The sequence below is a fragment of the Besnoitia besnoiti genome (genome assembly GCF_002563875.1).
Source record: "Besnoitia besnoiti strain Bb-Ger1 chromosome Unknown contig00015, whole genome shotgun sequence".
In the NCBI taxonomy this organism is placed as follows: domain Eukaryota; phylum Apicomplexa; class Conoidasida; order Eucoccidiorida; family Sarcocystidae; genus Besnoitia; species Besnoitia besnoiti.
In genome coordinates this window covers 473,373-489,932 of record NW_021703917.1, presented here as the reverse complement: position 1 = coordinate 489,932, position 16,560 = coordinate 473,373, and the positions used below count along the sequence as shown (strand labels likewise).

At 57.9% G+C, this 16,560-nt stretch overlaps 1 protein-coding gene across 1 annotated transcript; it reads right to left on the bottom strand.

Moving 5' to 3' along the window:
• Window positions 1-1,935: 1,935 nt before the first annotated feature.
• Window positions 1,936-14,747, bottom strand: BESB_027760 (ribosomal RNA large subunit methyltransferase J protein; the record flags this gene model as incomplete). Its single annotated transcript, XM_029361450.1, has 19 exons — window positions 1,936-2,240; window positions 2,692-3,098; window positions 3,542-3,900; window positions 4,479-4,715; window positions 5,231-5,868; window positions 6,194-6,286; window positions 6,841-7,162; window positions 7,428-7,492; window positions 8,050-8,112; window positions 8,307-8,560; window positions 9,140-9,235; window positions 9,855-9,947; window positions 10,182-10,258; window positions 10,605-10,784; window positions 11,273-11,479; window positions 11,906-12,135; window positions 12,720-12,936; window positions 13,830-13,983; window positions 14,533-14,747. The coding sequence occupies 19 exons, from the start codon at window positions 14,745-14,747 to the stop codon at window positions 1,936-1,938; spliced, it is 4,212 nt and encodes a 1,403-aa protein (XP_029215350.1).
• Between the last annotated feature and the right edge of the window lie 1,813 nt (window positions 14,748-16,560).

Genomic DNA, 16,560 nt, shown 5'->3' with positions numbered 1-16,560 from the left:
TGTATTTAGTATGGCACACATGGAGGCGTTAGAGGTTTCGTCTTTGCTGAAGCTCGCGACGATTGATCGTTTCTGATCAAGCCGAACAAAAGTTCACGAGAAGCTCATCGTAGGCACAGGGACAGTCCTGCGCGCCGATGCTGTGAATGGTGCGCTGGAGCCACCTTGTCCACATCGATGGTCCACCGGACTTCTCTGTTTTTATACAGTCAGCAACCTACAAAAAAGCATACCTCCCCAAACCGTTCGTTAATTCATTTCATTATGCTTCCGCGAAATTTCGCGAGTGCGCACAGCTCGAGCTGAGGCTAGCACGTGTTTCTCGATGTGCGACTTGAGACGCATACAGAAGAACTTATTTTTTGTTTGTATACGCGTGCATAGGTATGTGAAGGGAGGAGGCAAGCATGAATGCATCGCCCGCATGCATATCCATTCAGTGCATATGCTGAACCGCCACCAGCTACGTACACAGGCATGCCGTGTGTGTAGACGCGTGTCTACGCCCAAACAAGACAATGTTAAATATATATATATATATATATATATATATATATACATATTTGACGAGTGGGAGCCAGAGCGTGAGAGAGGGTGGAGGGACGCTTCGGCTTCGCAAGTGATCAGGCATGTCGAAAAAGCAAAGGCGGTTTCGATTTTTTGGGGGGGCTGCAACCATGGACAGACGAGAGAACGAAGTGTTTCTCGCGGCCACCGGAAGGTGCTCAGGCGCGACTGGATACAAAGCGATTCACCGAAAAACAGACTTTCCAAGGTCAATAATGTGATGGAGAAACGCGAATTCGGTTTGCGAAAAGGGGAAACCAATTTCTTGCCGGGGAAGAGAAGTGCTTTGGAACTCGCCCTCTCGACGTCAGATCTGCCTGCGAGCTCTTTCGCGCCTGCCGGAGTGCAGGTCGAACGGGAAAACTGAACAGCCTTTTGTTTTTGCCGACAGCTTTTGTTGGCAACACACGCCTGCAGCTTCACAGGTGTAGTATCTACACCAGATAATACACGCTCCTGAAGCAGATCTACATACCTATATCTATCTGCCATATAAATAGATAGATAGATATACATACATACATACACAAAGGAGACCCCCGTACGGGAATTTTGTGCGAGTTTCTTTCTCTCTTACATGTATATCAACATATATTCGAGTGGGGATCGGGTTTCTGTTAGTCTCAGTGTTTGCGGGTATTGCCTTTTGCTTTGGCGTCCTGTAGAAACTCATGCTGAGATCCGGACGAGCCTGAGATAGTTGAACTAGTGCAAAGTCCCTGAGTCGACAGTCAGTTGTGATCTGATAGGTATTCCATGCCATGAGTACGTACGGAAAAGGAAAAGTTAGCCTCTATTTAAACACAACAGTTACCGAAGCTGTAGATGAATGCTAAATCTAGAGTATCTCTCCTAAGACACCGCAAAACATATGAATGCTCCTTCCGCCATTCGTTGACTGTGTTTACCACGGGGAATTAGAACAGAATACCACGTGCTTTGCCTGGAGAATGTAGATATAAACTGGTGAATGGCTCTGTAAAGATCTCTCATAACGTGCCTTTAGAAATTTGCTTAGCTTTATAGAGCTTGTCGGCGTGCAAGTAACTAAAGAACTGTAGATACTTTGAGTGAAGAATATAGGGATAGCTCCAACAATAACATGGCTGAAATGTATGCCAGTTAAGATGAAAAGTCCATTACCAAATACATTATCATTAATACAAAGAGAGAGCAGGGGCATCCCTAGGCGGCCTGCCTTCTTTGCGGCACTCCATCTCGCCGCAACCCTCTGTTGCGCCTGAAGCCGGCAGAGAGACGCCGCGCGCTCAAAACGCGCCTCCCGCCTCCCCGCTGCGTCCCAAGCACCTCGAGGCCCCCGAAGCACGCGAGCTCCGCTAGCTCGCCTCGTCGCGCCCAAGAGCTCCGCTAGCTCGCCTCCTCGCGCCAGAGTGCCTCTTGATCGGACGGCTGGATGCCGAAGCCGACGGCTGACTTGCAGATCTGTTCGAGCGAAAAAAAGGTCAGTCCGCCCCACGCGGGATCTCTGTCTGCTCGCCGCCGAGTTAAGCCCGACTCCGCGTCGCTGACTGGCAGAGCTTTTTCGCCTCCTGCGGCGGGCGCCTTCTCGCTGAGTGGTCCTTCCGCCTCCGCCTGCGCCTCTGTCTCTGCGCGGGTCTTCGCCTTCCGGGCAACAAAGCGGCGGTAGGGCGAGGCCTCGGGGAGGAGGAGCTCTGCGGAAAGCAGCGCGCGCCACGCATGCAGAAAAGGCCTCGCGCGCGAGAAAAACTAACGAGAAGTGGGGGGACAGAGCGAAAGACACTGCGCAGAGAGACACACACGTGGAAGCAGAGACCCGACACGAAGAGGCGAAAAAAAACTTCACCCAAAACACTCTCGAGAGGCGCAAAGACATCGGTGACGGACGCTACCACGATGTGCGCACAGAGAGAGAGAGCGCGGAAACGAGAGAGGGCGACCTGAAGCGTTGCGCGCAGACGCCCTACAAGGCAAGTTGCAATCAAGAGAAAAAGCCAAAAAGAGAACGTGGGATCTAAACTGAGAGGACCGATCTCCACCCCCCGAGGCAGTGCCTGGCGAGCGCGCAACCCGAAAAACCTTTTAACGACAGTGGCGGACTCTTGTTGAATGCGATTCCAGCCTCTATCTGAAGTTTGTCCCTACCCGCTACGCCGAGTTTCTCCAGAAACCGCACGACTATTTTTTCTCGCTTCTCCTTCCTCTCGTGAAGCAGAAGTGCCGCCGCAACGGCCTCCCGCGTGCTAGGAGCCGCGCGCCCGCCCTCCACGATCTCGAGACTTTCCGTCTCTGCGGACGAGACGTCTTCTTCGCGCCGCAAAGCGTCATGCTCCTCCGCAGTCTTCAGCATCTTCTTCGCTCGACTCTCCTCCTCTCCACGCTGTCGCTTGCCCGGCTGCGCGCCGTCGTCGGTCGCGGCCTCCGCAGCGAGACTTTCCCGCGGCGACGGAGAAAGAGAAAGCTCGCGCGCGGCGAGAGTGAGCAAGGAAAGGCGGCGGTCCGCGTCTCGGATTTGCCGGCGAAGGAAAGCATCATTCCATCGGCACAGCCAGCTGTAGGTAGAGCAAGCAAAGCTGGAAAAGCCCAGGTGAGCCATTGAATGGAAACCCGCGGAAGCAGCGCAGATAACGGACTCGGGCGATGCGTGAGTGAAGGCCTACGCGCGAGCAAGAAGGAAAAACGACAAAAAAGCGAAACACCCGCATAAACCGATGCCACTGAGGCTCGACCACGGAATTCCACACGCACACCAACCAGCAGCAGTCCGGCACAGCCGCCCCCTCGCCTCCGTCGAAGAGGTCAGCGAGACGCGTCGATCACCATTTTCAGCTGAGTTTTTCAGCAGTCCATCCGGAAGTTCCGGCACACACGATTCCAGGCGAGGGAGACACGCCTCTCGAGAGCACCGAGCGCGCGCAATGGCGTTTTTGTTTGACAAACTCGCGGTAACTCCCCAGACATCCATCTCGAGCGCGGCTTGCGCCCGCAGACTCACTAGACTGCAGGCGGCCCTGTGAAGAGTTTGGCGCTGAGGCACTGCGAAAGAGTCCAGATGGAAGCGTCTTCCAGGCCTTGTCTCGCGCATTCTCGCCTGCTAGGCTGTTTCTGGCGCAGGTCGACTAGCGCGTCCCAAACGCCCGCGAGGAGCCGCCTGGCGAGCGCCGCCTCTGCAGGGCGGAGGGCGTGCCCGAGGAAGAGTCGCTCATTCCGCCACGAGGGCATCGAGTCAGGCGCGAAGAGCGAGGCGTTCGAGAACGCAGAGGCGAGCGGAAGCAGCAGCGTCGCTGTGAAGCGCGTGTAAGACGAGTGGAGCCGCAGCACCAGGTCGCCGTTCGCCTCCAGTGCGTTCAAGGCCTGGAAAACAAAAAGGAGAGAAAAACCCGCAGAGTCCGCATGCACAACCTGCGACCCTCAGCCAGTCCCACCCGCGTGCACGCAGATGTAGACACCTTGTCTTGGACACACCGGTCGCCACGTAACAAAAATAAAATCGTACTGTAGATTAGTAATGTGAACAGCGGATTGCGCATACAAAGATGCAGAAACACCCTCTTGATGCCCGCGCACCGGCAACTGAGCGTTGCACGAAGCACGAGCACCGATACTGTGAGGCCAGACGGCGCGGCGCCCACGCAGATCTACTTTGTCCGGAAACCGAAAACACAACACGAGAAAGGTGGAGGGAACGTTCCTAGGCGACGCACTGTTAAGCGAGGTGGCCTATAGACGGCCAAGAAGGATACCTGATTACCCTGATTATCTTTGTTATATTAATACATGGTGTTCAATTGGTTCTATATCCACAATAGTTATCATATTAACTATGCTCTGCTAATGCACTTAACATGATGGTCATGAAAAGCACAAGAGAACTTGGATAAGAGAGATTCGGCTGGAGCTCAAGAGCTGGGGAGTCGCGCCCTCAAACTTACTTCGAGAAGCGCCCCGACTAGGAGGACTTTGCTGACCATCTCTGCCTCCGCCAATTCAGCGAACTCGCTGTCCGCGACCGCGTCCGGAGGCGTTTCGAAGAAAGAAGTTTCAGACGCCGAAGCGGAAGGAGAGGACAGAAGAAAACGCAGCTGCGCCGCCGGCGCCGAGCTGCGAGCCTGACCAGTGACGTCGGCGTAGACGAGGCCACATGCGCAGGGACTCCCGTCGCGCCGGCGCTGAGCCTTCAGGCAGAGCGACTCGAATTTCTGAGGCGCGCATCCACACGAGAAGACCGCAGACCGCAGCGACGCTGAAACCGAAACGGCCCGCGACTGAGATGTTGGCACCAAACACGCCTACACATTCACATATCTACACCTATATAAATATAAATGTCTGCATATTTGTTTGCATGCGAGCTGGCGCGCACGAGCAAGGAAGGGACCGTCTCCATGTAGGCCCCGGGCACGCCTGCCACTAAAAGTGGACAAAAATGGATCTTGGGTCGCATGCTGCCTACACAGATATGCATGTATACAAAACTCTGTGGATGACGTTGGATGCAGGAGATCGGAGAGCCTGTCTGAGGCTCCGCTCTGCAGCTGTGCAAGCGAGGAGACCCACAGGGAGGCAACTATCGGGTTATGGCATCAGTCCAGCAGGCACACGAAAACGGGTAAGCTGAATGCAGGGACTGTGCCCCAGACTTCGCGACGGAAGTGGAAGAGCCGCAGGCTAAGGGTCGACATACCTGCAGCAGCTGTGCACTCTTGGTGCCTTTCTCGCATTCGGCTAACAAGTTGAGACGCCAGGCTCCGTCCTCGTCGGTCGCGTCCGCGTGTGGCGCGTCGCTTGCGCTCCTCCTAGCGGCCTCTCCGCCATATGCCAGCTCGCGGAAATCATCCAAGAAGGACGCCGAGTGGATGGACTCCTCGTCGGGCGCGCGCTGCGACTCTCGCGCCGCGGCCTCTTCCCCTCCTGCGCGTCCGCCGTTGTCCAGCTGGACTCCCGGGACGCGGACCCCGGCGCGCTGGAAGAGATCTCCGAGGACGCCTGGGCGCCGCTCGGCGCCCGCGTTTGCTGCGGCGCCCGTCGTAGATCCGTTTCTCTCCGCCGTCTCGCGCCCCAAGGTCAACTCCAAGTAGCCCGCGCGGTAGCGCTGCTCAACAGCCTCTCTCCACGGCGCCAGGTGCTGGTCGCGTCCGGGCTCCGCTGCTTTTCCGGGCTCCGCTGCTTTCCCCGGCTCGCTGCGCAAAGTCGCCCTCGGCCTGGGAACCAGCTGCAGCAGCGCGAGCGCGAGATCCGCGGTGGAGCTGCCCGGCAGCGCGAGGGGCGACGGCACAGAAGACGCCGCGCCTGCCTCCGTCGCCAAGTAGTCCGCCGGCAAATCTGCAGCAAGGCCGCAGGCGGAGAGGCACGTAGCGTGCGAAAAGATAACTCAGGAAGGCGCCTGGTCGAGGCGAATCAGCTGCACAGACCCCGAGCGAGCTCGCTCTTCTCAAAGCACACGAAGTTCGAAAAAGACGCTTCTGGCCGCTCCACGGGAAGCCCGCGCTACAGGGGAGCGCTCGAGTGCTGCATGCCGACGACAGTGGAGGAGGCACGCGTCGAATCATGTGCAAAAAAAGCCGCGGACGCGTGTAAACGAAACGTATCTATGTGACGACCCTCTTGTGAATCACCTTCACACGCGAGAGCGGCCAAATTCACTCACATGGCACGATGAAAGGTAGACGAAGGCGCTTCTCCATCAGCAAGGCCATGAGCTGGTCATCTGCGAAGCGGGAGAGCCGGACAGCGTAGGGACCTGGGAAAAACACAACGCCAAGCCGGCGGAAAGGAGAGAGCGCCTTCATACCCAGCGCGATAACGCAAAGCCGGAACCGACAAGAGAAAAATTACAGATGTATATATATATATATATATATGAAATGCCCTGTGCGGGCGGGTTTCCATCCGCATGCACGAAGTTGCGCGTCCTTGTATTTATCGCGTCGGCATCTTCCTGTTAGACAAGCAGGAAGAATAACACGCCGCCCTAGCCGCATTTTTTTCATATGCTCCTGGGCACGCTCTGCTACTGCTCACTGCTGGTGTCGCGCACCTCCATCATCTATACAAGTCATACGCCCATACATATACATATGTCTACGAACATATATAGATATATGTGTATGGATATGCTTGTGGATGGAGGCGTGGACTACCTAAACCCCCCCTCGGACACGCTTACGTCAGCCTAAGAAGAGCTGCATGATGATATATTCACAGCAGAGGACTGTTTAGGGAGTTCGGCGAGCGCGCACGAGAGCCGGCGTGACGAGAGGGCGTGTCACCGTCTGTGTGGTTTCGCACGCTTACGAATGGCGATGGCGGGTGTGATCCACACGTTCCGAGGTCTCAGGTAGTCCTTCCGCGCCAGGCCTTCGCCGAGCTCTTTTACCCATTCTTCGCGCTGTTCGCGCTCGGCGGGGTCTTCTTTCTCGTCTTCTTCGTCGCTGCCCTCCGCCGCGGAAGGAGTCCCTTTGTCGTTCGCGGCGCCTTGGCCCGAAATATCTGCGAAGAAGGACAACAAATCGCTCCCGTGGCGCTCCGCCGCCTGCGGCCGCGCGCTTGCCGACGCCCGCGGCTTCAACTGGCGCCCGAAAAGATTCGCCCACAGCGGCGCGCGCTTTGGCGTTTGCTGAGAAACAAGGGAGACACTCAGACTGCGTGCGTCGTCGAGAAAGGCGCAGATCAGAGGCATGCATGCTCGATAAAAAACGCACATCCTTCGCGCGCACCGAGATAGGTAGCCACAGGGGTGTCTCTCACAAGCATCGAACGGAGGCGCCACCTCTGTGCATAGCGATGCAACACGAGAGATGGTCGCAGCAGGAGCTCTATGTGCAGACGAGCGCATCAAACAATGCTAGAAGCCTGCGCAGGCGCTGGCGCAGAAGCCCTACCATCGCGGTCGGAGTTCCACGTGCCTCCTCCGCGTCTTGCTCGTCGTGGAGAGAGCCGCCTTGCCCTGGAAAGCAAAGGCAGAGGCGGTACCAGGCAGGCGACTGACAACACAGTGGTCTGAAACGCTTTTTTAAAATGAAAACAAAGGAGTGCGGCGGGCTGAGTTCGTGCGTGGCGTTCACGTGTGCGCGCCCTCTCCGCGGAAACGACGAGAGACCGCAGAGAACACCAGGTGCACGAATGCGTCCTTACGTCTTTTACAGGCTGCTCTTGTTTTCTTCGCAGGCTAGTTCCGCCGCCGGGCCTCGCTCTCTGCCTCGTGTTCGGCTCTGGAGCGTCGCGTCGGCGTCCTGATCCACGACTCTTTCACGTCAGAACTAAATTTCACGTTTATCAAAAGTTAACCGATTCCGCGCTTGCACGTGGCTCAAACCCTAAATCCTAGACACAGATCTACTGCCTCCCTCGGCACAACGCTGCCGCGGCCGCGAAGGCCGCGCTCTCCTCTCCAGGTTTCGGCGTGCAGCCACTCCGGTGCTCTGGGGCCCGTTAGAGTGTCTTTACAGTTGACTTAAGGATCGCGGGCAAGAAAAGCAAGGCTTGGAAAACGGAAGGCCTTACCCAAGACAGGTAGAATTTCGAGGAACTCCGCGAGCGACGCCGGCTCCTCAGGAGCCACGCCATCTGCACGCACAGCGAGACGAGACAAAAAGAGACGCAGGCGCGTCTTGACAGATAACGACAGCGCGATGTCGCGCCACCCAAACGTAGGGGGCGGAAAAGCAAATCGCAAAGATCCCGGAGAATCATATGCAGTTCCAGGGCGCTGACGCGCACAACCCGGAAACCGGAGGGAGTTCTCTTTCGGTGGTGCTTACCTCGTTCTGCCTGTCGTTGCCTCGCCTCCACGAAGCGGCAGACGATCTCGACTGCGGCGCCCGGCTTGATTAGAGGAATTCTTCTTCCTGTGCTCTCTCGCCCGCTTCCGGCGCCTCTCTCTGGCTCTTCGTGCCGGTCGGCGGGGGCCTCGCCCTGCGCCGCGGCTTCCCACTGGCGTCTGCGGCAGTCCTGGAGGCCCTCGAAAAGCTCGTGAAACCGCTCTCGGTCCTCCAGAGTGCCTTGAACCCGGCGCCTGGAGAACAAGAGACGACGAACAAAACAAGCGGCGACGAGTACCGACCTGTGGAAGGCATCGAACCCGCCTCCACGCAAACGGTGGAGCACAGAGAGCGTGAAGTCGCAACGGGCAGACTGATATACATATATATATATATATATTACTAGATGTGCATGCGAGCATGTCTACATATATTTACATGTATCCAGTGCAGTAGTCGGCGCTCAGATTTCTCGGCAGATTCCTTGTGCTTGCTTGTGCGCCTCACGGAAACGTCTGCCGCAGGTGCTCAGGCGTAGTCTACGTGCCCGGTGCCACGCAAATCGTCTTAGCAGCTTCCACCCGCTCTCGCAGAGACAAATTTATCCCTCGACAGCGAGGGGGAACAGCGCATGAATATGTGCACTCAAAAAGTCCCGAGACACGTCTGGCTGCAGCGAAGGAGCGTACGCCCCTCCTGCCGCGGTCGCGGAGCCCTGGCGGGCGCCGTCGCACAAACAACAGATGCGTGCGAGGAGCGACACGGGAGGGGGCACGCTGCAGCGGACGGCGAAGGTGCGTATGAGGCAGATGAACCTCAGAGGGGAACGCTACCTGGTGGCGCGTCGCGTTGAGTTTGTGAAGGGGTTTTTCGCCCACGAGGTGATGAAGTGGACGTCTTTGACGATGCGATCGGCGAAATTTATTGGCCTGGCGGACAACGCAGTACAGCAACGATCTGAGCCACGCGCAGGTGAGAGACAGAAGCTCTGAGGCGCAGATCCTGCTCCAAACGCCCACGAACACGCCGCGCACAGGCTGGGGAAGCAAAGCACAACTGCGAGAGAGGATTCGCAAGCAGAGCGCGGAATACGCCGGAGCGAGAAAAATGTGTGGCGCCAAGATCCGAGAGAGGTCGCGAACTCGAGCCAGTGGCAAGAGCGCAGTTGACGGAATGACGAATTTACGACATTTAAAAACCAAACAAAGCACGACAGGAGAGGACGCCGCCATCCTGCAAGGTGCATACGCTACGGGTGACAGCGTGTGGAAGGCGAATAGCGGAGGTTTGGGCACACGCGGGGCATCCACATGTCGAGGACACAAACACGCGCACCCCGCCTTGTGAGAGGCGAGCACTGAAGCCAATCAGGATGGCCGCCAACGCGATGCGAGGTCCGAGGAAAAAGCATTTGACGATAAGAAAGCAGAAGAAGCCTCCAAAGTGCACTTCATGCCTCGCACAAAAACAAGGCAGTGCGACTCGAGTGACTGATTTCGTCTTTCTCTCGGTGCCGTTAGACAGAGTCGGCGGTATTTGTTCACTCACTCGATGTGGAGTCTGCGAATAAAGTCGTTCGCCCTCTCTCTCTGTTTTTGGTAGCAAGCCTGCAGAGCCGCTTTGTCAAGGTGGTGAAAAAGGCTGTAGATAAATACATCAGAAACAGGACGGGAACGAACTCGCACCTTCGCTGACGCCCCCCCTCGCGATCCTTCCCTCCAAACCCCCGCCTTTTCCCGCGTCGGCGTTCGTTTGCCTCCCTCCCCTCTGCTCCTTGCGTCTCAGATCTCGCTCACCCAGTTCCGTGCGCGGCGCGTCAAGGCCCGTTGTCCCGCACTCGTCCCTCGTTTGCTCGTGAGATCGGCTGGTCCCTACCTGAGGTTTCTGTCGATCTGCTGGATCTGCTGTGACGCGAAGAAGCTCGCAGCCTCGAAGCATTCGCGGAGGAACTCCTGAGTCAGCGAGCACAACGACAGCGTGAAAACGACCGCAGTGGGAAATCCGACACCCTTCGGTGCCCAGGGGGACGGGCGGCGGGAGGGGGGGACACGAGGAGACAAGGGGAAGGCGCGAAAGCACACACATATGGCTAGACAGACACAGCGAAGTGGAAGGCGAGGCGTACGCAAGATATGCCTCTGCACGTACAGGTCGAGGGAGATCTCGACGGCCGAGTCGCCGACGCATGCCGACCCTCTGCGGCGAGGAAACGCAGCCAGAGGCGCAGAGACGCATGCAGAAGGCACCTGAGAGAGCTGGTCTCAACAGCGACGAAAGGCGCGCGCGCGGCTGGCTTACCTCAGGAATCCATTCTTTAGGAATCAAAGCTTTTCCCTGTTTCCCCAAGACGTCGTGCGCCGTATCAACCAGGCGCGACAGAACGGAGAGGAAGGAAGATCGAATCCCAACAAATTCCAAGCAAACGGCGTACAGCTCGGAGTTCCCTGGCCTACTCATGGACGGCTTTGCCAAAACAACCTAGTCGAGAGGAGAACGGAAACAAGCGAGTCAACGGCTGTCCCCATGCGCGACCAAAATCTGCGCGTATGTATATATGCATGTACGTCCGTGTGCGTGTATGTATACACGTAGTTGGGTGTGTATGCATGTATGCGGCGCGTTTGTGTATGTAAGGGCACGCCTGAAGGCATGTGCCCAGACATATACTCGCAGCGAGCACAGAGCTGACGGCCGGGCTCTCTCTTCCTTTGCAGCCCAGCCCCAGTGGCACTGCCTCCCACCGCGTCGCCATTCCGCACGTTCAGCTCTGTCCGCTCTTCGCAAGCCTGTCTATATGGTCTCGTGTCTGCGCCCGCGTCGAGAAGCGACTAAGCATATCCTTCCTGGCGTTCGGTTCGGCGGACGCGAGGCGAAAAGGAACGTGAGTCGAACACGCCCGCGAGGGCACGCATTAGGCTCCGCAGCGGCAGTCCTGAGTGCCCGTCGCGCTGGACACGTCTACTTACGTGGTTGAAGCACATGCTGAGGATGGCTAAGAGGGAGATCGACTGGTGCGAGAGGAGCCCGTACATCTTGACGATGCCAGTGCCCTTGATGTTGAGCAGCCCGAGGAGACAGACGACTTCCGCGAACACCAGCGGCGCAGTCAGTTCTTCTTGCAAATCGGGAGCGTGTTGCACATCAAAGGAACCGTCGGCTGTGACCAAGTCGGCCTGCGGAGACGTCACAGCTACCCTGGTCATGAATACTCAAACTCCGCGTCGCTTCCTAAACCTCCATCAGGCGCGAAGTCTCTACGCAGCACGGACACAAGGGCCAAAGGCACAGACGCGGAGGGCGAGCGGCGCCCGTCGCCGCTCACGCAGGGAGCTGGGCGCCGACGCAGATAGCGCAGGTGGTCGTGCATAGATCCGCCGCCACGATCTGTGACAGACTGTGGGCGTTACCAACGGCGCAGACCCACATGAGCGTTCCAAGAATAGATGCATATATTATGTAGACTGCGATGCTTGGCGGTGAACGACTGAGAGATTACACACCTATCGCGGCATGCGTCAAAGTCGACCGCGGCGCCCACCGCGCTCCTGACCCGCGCCCGCCGAGCCGCCTCCCTCCTCCCCCCCCCGCTCAAGCCTTACCAGCCCGAAGGGCTGTGGGTTTTCGCGCGTCCGCGGCTCGCGGGAGGTGTGATTCCAGATGTACTCGATGTTTTTCTTCTTCAGAATGTCCCCGGTTTCGTCGAAGCCTTTAATCCAGAGCTCTTCGGTCTGCCTGAACAGCACGTCGTCGTCGAGGAGTTCGGACGGATTCCCGCCCTCGTGGTACGGCGAGAGAGAAACGGCGCGCCATGCATGCCCGACAGATCCTTCTGAAGCGAAACGCAGAAGAAATGAGCGTCTCTGCATCTGCGCACACGGCATCTCCTGAGACCCCTCGACGAAACGAGGCAAGTCCTCTGCGCAAGGCGCGACGGACACACGCGTCAGCGGTGAGAGAGAAAAACACATGACTGCACCTTCAGCCAGCGCAGAAGAGGCCTGCACACGAGTCGCTGAGACACAGCGCCGCGGCGCAGCCGGAAGCCAGACGAAACACCGCAGCGGCGGAAGCAAAGTACAGACATTCAAAAAGAAGGCCGCAGGAAAGCGAAGGCGACCACCCAGACGGAACACCAGGCCGAGGGCCTTAGCGAAAGCAGCGCCAGCGAGAAAAGTCCGTATGAGATCACGCACGCAACGGGCGAGGGCGTCAGCATTGCGGCGACGTCAGCGGGCGACACGAATCCTCGTTCTGTCTGAAGAGAGAGGCGCTGCGGAACGAAGGCCACGAGCGGCAAGCAGAAGACTTCAGCAGCAGTAGCGACGCTAGAAGGCTTGGTAGGCCGAGAGAACAAAGACGGAAAAGCGTGCGGCGACGCCACGGCGCGCAAGGAGCGGCCTGGAAGAGACTGACTTGATTTCGTCTTGACAAAGTGGTTTGTCGCTGCGATGAATCCGCCGGGACACTCGCAGAGATGCACGCTTTTGACGGTTTTGCCGGCCTGCGTCGCGCTGACGTCCGCCGGCGAGGCGCGCACGGCCGGCAGCGCCGGCGTCTGCACCAGGAGCTCATACAGCTTCGCCCACGAGTTGATCACGAGCTCCGGCGCAAAGCCCATGCTGTCCTTGACCTACGCGCGAAATGACAAACAAACTCCCGATGGCGACAGAGTCCACGGACGGAGGCGGCAACGGGTGCCACGAAAACGACTGGCGCCTGGGAAGGGCGAGTGAGCGGCACAGGCTGCGACGGGGCTTCCCACACTACGCCCGCAAAGACTCGACACAAATATGGAGGAGGGCAACTCCATGTCCGTGGCCTGGACGAGCAGAAGCGAACACCCCCGAGTCTGGATCGCGTGTAGGGCAGCGCGCGAAACCTAGCGTTCCGAGAGAGACATGCGCGCCCGCCAAGAGGGCAGCTGCGCGGAGACAAAGCTCTGCGCTGAACCGCGAGGCAGACTCCTAAGAAGAGTAGCGGCGAGAAATGCAGGGAGACGCTGAAGCGGCGCCGAGACGCGGTGGAATTCGGTTGTGAAAAAGCGATGGACGGGTACACAGGAGCGACCGATGAAGGCGCCAGGGAGAGAGACAAGGACCTGCAGGGGAGGACTACCATCCACACACAGACTTTTTAGCTGGCGCGCGGCTCTGCCCAAAGCCCCGAGTCGCGGGGAAAAGAGATCTAGAGCGACGAGATAAATTGACGAGGCAGCAGCAATCGAGGGACAGGCGCTGGAGACAAATAGGGGAAGCAATAGACCCCCGGGGAGAAAATACTGGGGGCACAGACGCGGATAAATAGGCATGCACGCACGCAGGTGAACCGCCGCAAATGCAGCATGGGAATCAGGCAGATGCTAAGTCCGTACGTAGATAGAAGTCGACCGCACGGCTGCGCGGCGAGCCACAGGCGCACGGAGAGAGATCAAGAGCAAATGTTGCGAAAGGCGCAGCCGCGATGATCCACGCACAGACTGGGCAGCGGTGTGGAGCACAAGCGCCAGAACCTGCTTCCGCATACCTTCTCGCGAATGGTAGGCACGACGCGTTTCATCAAGTCTGTCGAGGTTGTGTGGCGCTTCCAGTCGGCGATTTCAATCGAACTCAGGCGCTGGCGGACTTCGTCGAGACGCGTACGAACATTCTCGGCTTCAAGGAGAGAAAACGCGGAAGTCCTGATGAAGCAGACACGATGGGAGCTAGTCTCATCCAGTGTGTGACCCCGTTCATGGAAATCAAAAGAGCAAGACGGCCCCGCGCAGGGGGTCGCTGCGCGGCCAGCAGAGGCCACACCCCCGGAGGAACCGAATCCGCCACGCACTCCACAAACCACGAAGCAGGCGAGGACGCAGGTGGCTATCTAGACAAGCGGTCTTCGGGAACTCAACACACACACGGCGGCAGCGGGCGACAAAGCCCGTAGCCGCATCAGGAAGCGCGCCGGTGGAGGAGGAGGAAGGGGAGAGCGGAGGGCACGCGGAGTTCTTTGGGGGCGCGTGCAACGAGGTGGTGCGACACGTCGGACCTTTCACGGAAAACGCTTGGGGACGAAGGGAAGGAAAGTGAAAGCGCACAGGGCGGCCGCTGTGCACCGCGGCGACTGCGAGGCCGCCGTCGCCCAGGCCTGGCAGGGTAGCTAGTGCGGATGTGCGCGACAAAGAATCCGCGGAGGAATGCCGGATTTCGGCCTCTCCAGCGTGACACTCAGCGAGTCGCGGACGTACCGTCCCACATGGGTGGCGACACTTTCGCATATGCATTTCACGCGTTTCTTCTCGCAGTTCCGGCAAGGCGATGAGGAGGGAGGTAGCTGCGAGCCTGCATACTGCAGCCGCTGCAGACTCGTCCGGAAGCAATAAAAACGCTCCAGGCGAATTTCTGGGAGAGTTGCGTGGACAACCAGGCCTGACGAAGAGCACGCCGGGATGGGGTTCGTCATCGTGTCTTAACAAGCGAGAGCTCGTAACAGCGTGGAGGAGACGCCCGGAAGAACGACGCAGGCCTGGCGAAGAGAGACGGAAGGGCTCTAGCAGCCCGCAGGGCGAAGCAGGTCAGGCAGAAAATAAACGCGCGGAGCGACTACACGACAATGGCGCCGCAAAACGAGAGATGAAAGCAACGGCCTTGTGCGGCGAAACAGCCGAAACCCCAGGGGGTCGCGTAGAGCGGCAGCACGCATGAATCAAGCAGAAGAAAAGATCCAACGGGAGACCAACGAATTTCAGCAGCTAGGTTGCAAGGCAGACGAAGGAGCGGAAAACAGGCAGAGGACCAGTTGGAAAAAAGCCTCGAGGCGAGCTCCGTGTCTGCAACTTGCGGCAGCTCTCCGGCGTCACCGTGGAGCGCCCTCACGAGCAAGAGTTCGCTCTCTTCGTCGCCAGGTTCTCGGGCACGGAGCACAAGGACGGGACACAAGAAATCTTCGTGCTTCCGCCACGGTTTTCCGTTTTCAGTGCCAGTTTGCGGCAGCTACTTGCCTCATGTGCGAGGCGCCCTGTACGCTGGAGCCGAGCCTTCTCGAGAGGCAGAGTCTCTCTGCGTGGCCTACGGCACACTTTGGTTAATCCGCCTTGAAAAAAAGAGTGAAATCGAGGCGATCCAGTCCCCGCGAAAGTTCACGCACGCCGTTGAGCGGAGTCTCCGAGCCCTGCGCTGATGTCCGAGCGCGAGCGCAAGCACAATCCACAAGCAGGCTCGGAGGGAAATCCAGCATGAAGGCGACAGAGAGGCGGCGAAAGAGTGCACACGTCACGAGATAGAGATGCATCTGCTTTCAGAAATGTCCCCCAGCTATGTCGGCGCGACCACTCGATTCTCAGGCTCGACGCCGTGAGCCAGAGGCCGCCGAGACCTCCAACGGCACAGCGAAAAGGCAGTGACGCATTTACTATGGCGCCTCTCCAAATCGATGAGAAAGACCTTCCACAAAATTTGAATCCGATCGGGACGGGCCTTGAAAAACAGTCCCTTGGAGGGACGAAAATCTTCAGCGCCTTGCAACATCCCTCTTTGCGACAGCATGCATGTCCGCATGTAGGTCCAGTCCGCTGTGATGCATGTCCGGTATTCGACGTTCAGGAGGGCACTCAGGTCAGTCAGCAGCTCCAGCATCTTCACTGCTCGTTTCCTGTCTCGTGGCTGGAACAGTAAGGCAGCGCAAAGCGACTCCAGTAGCGCCAGATCTTGGTTTTCGTGGCTGTTAGCTCAGGGTGCGCAGTCCTCCCACAAAGCCGACGATGCTTTTGGAGCCAGCGTCTGCTGGGCGGAAGGAAGCTGTGCAGTTCACCATTTCAGTACGGGTGTCTCAGAACATGCTGGAGAAAAAGGGAGTGAGGGAAATTAACAGACATGGAAGCAGCCAGCCTCATGTCTCCACCGTCTCATGCGCCGCCGTGCGCATGCCGTGCGAGCTATGATACGCCAGAGATTAGCTATGCAGAACATTCCCGACGGATTCGTTCAGATCCTAACACATCGACAAGCATCTCCGGTTCCTAGACCCCTCAAGAGAAAGGGCATATTGACCTAATGTCAGAAGCGTTATTTCTGCCCAATGCAAAGCGCCGACGTTGAGGCTGTGGCTCTGCAGAACTGCCTCGTGGCGTCTGTCCCCCAGGCGGAAGGAATCGCAAGATTTCCTGTCGCACCATTTGACCACACCGATAGCCTTTGCAGGAACTGTAGCTTTTTTGCATGTCAAAATCATAACATCTCAATTCCTAATTCCCTATTTCTGTTGATGGGCTCTCGGA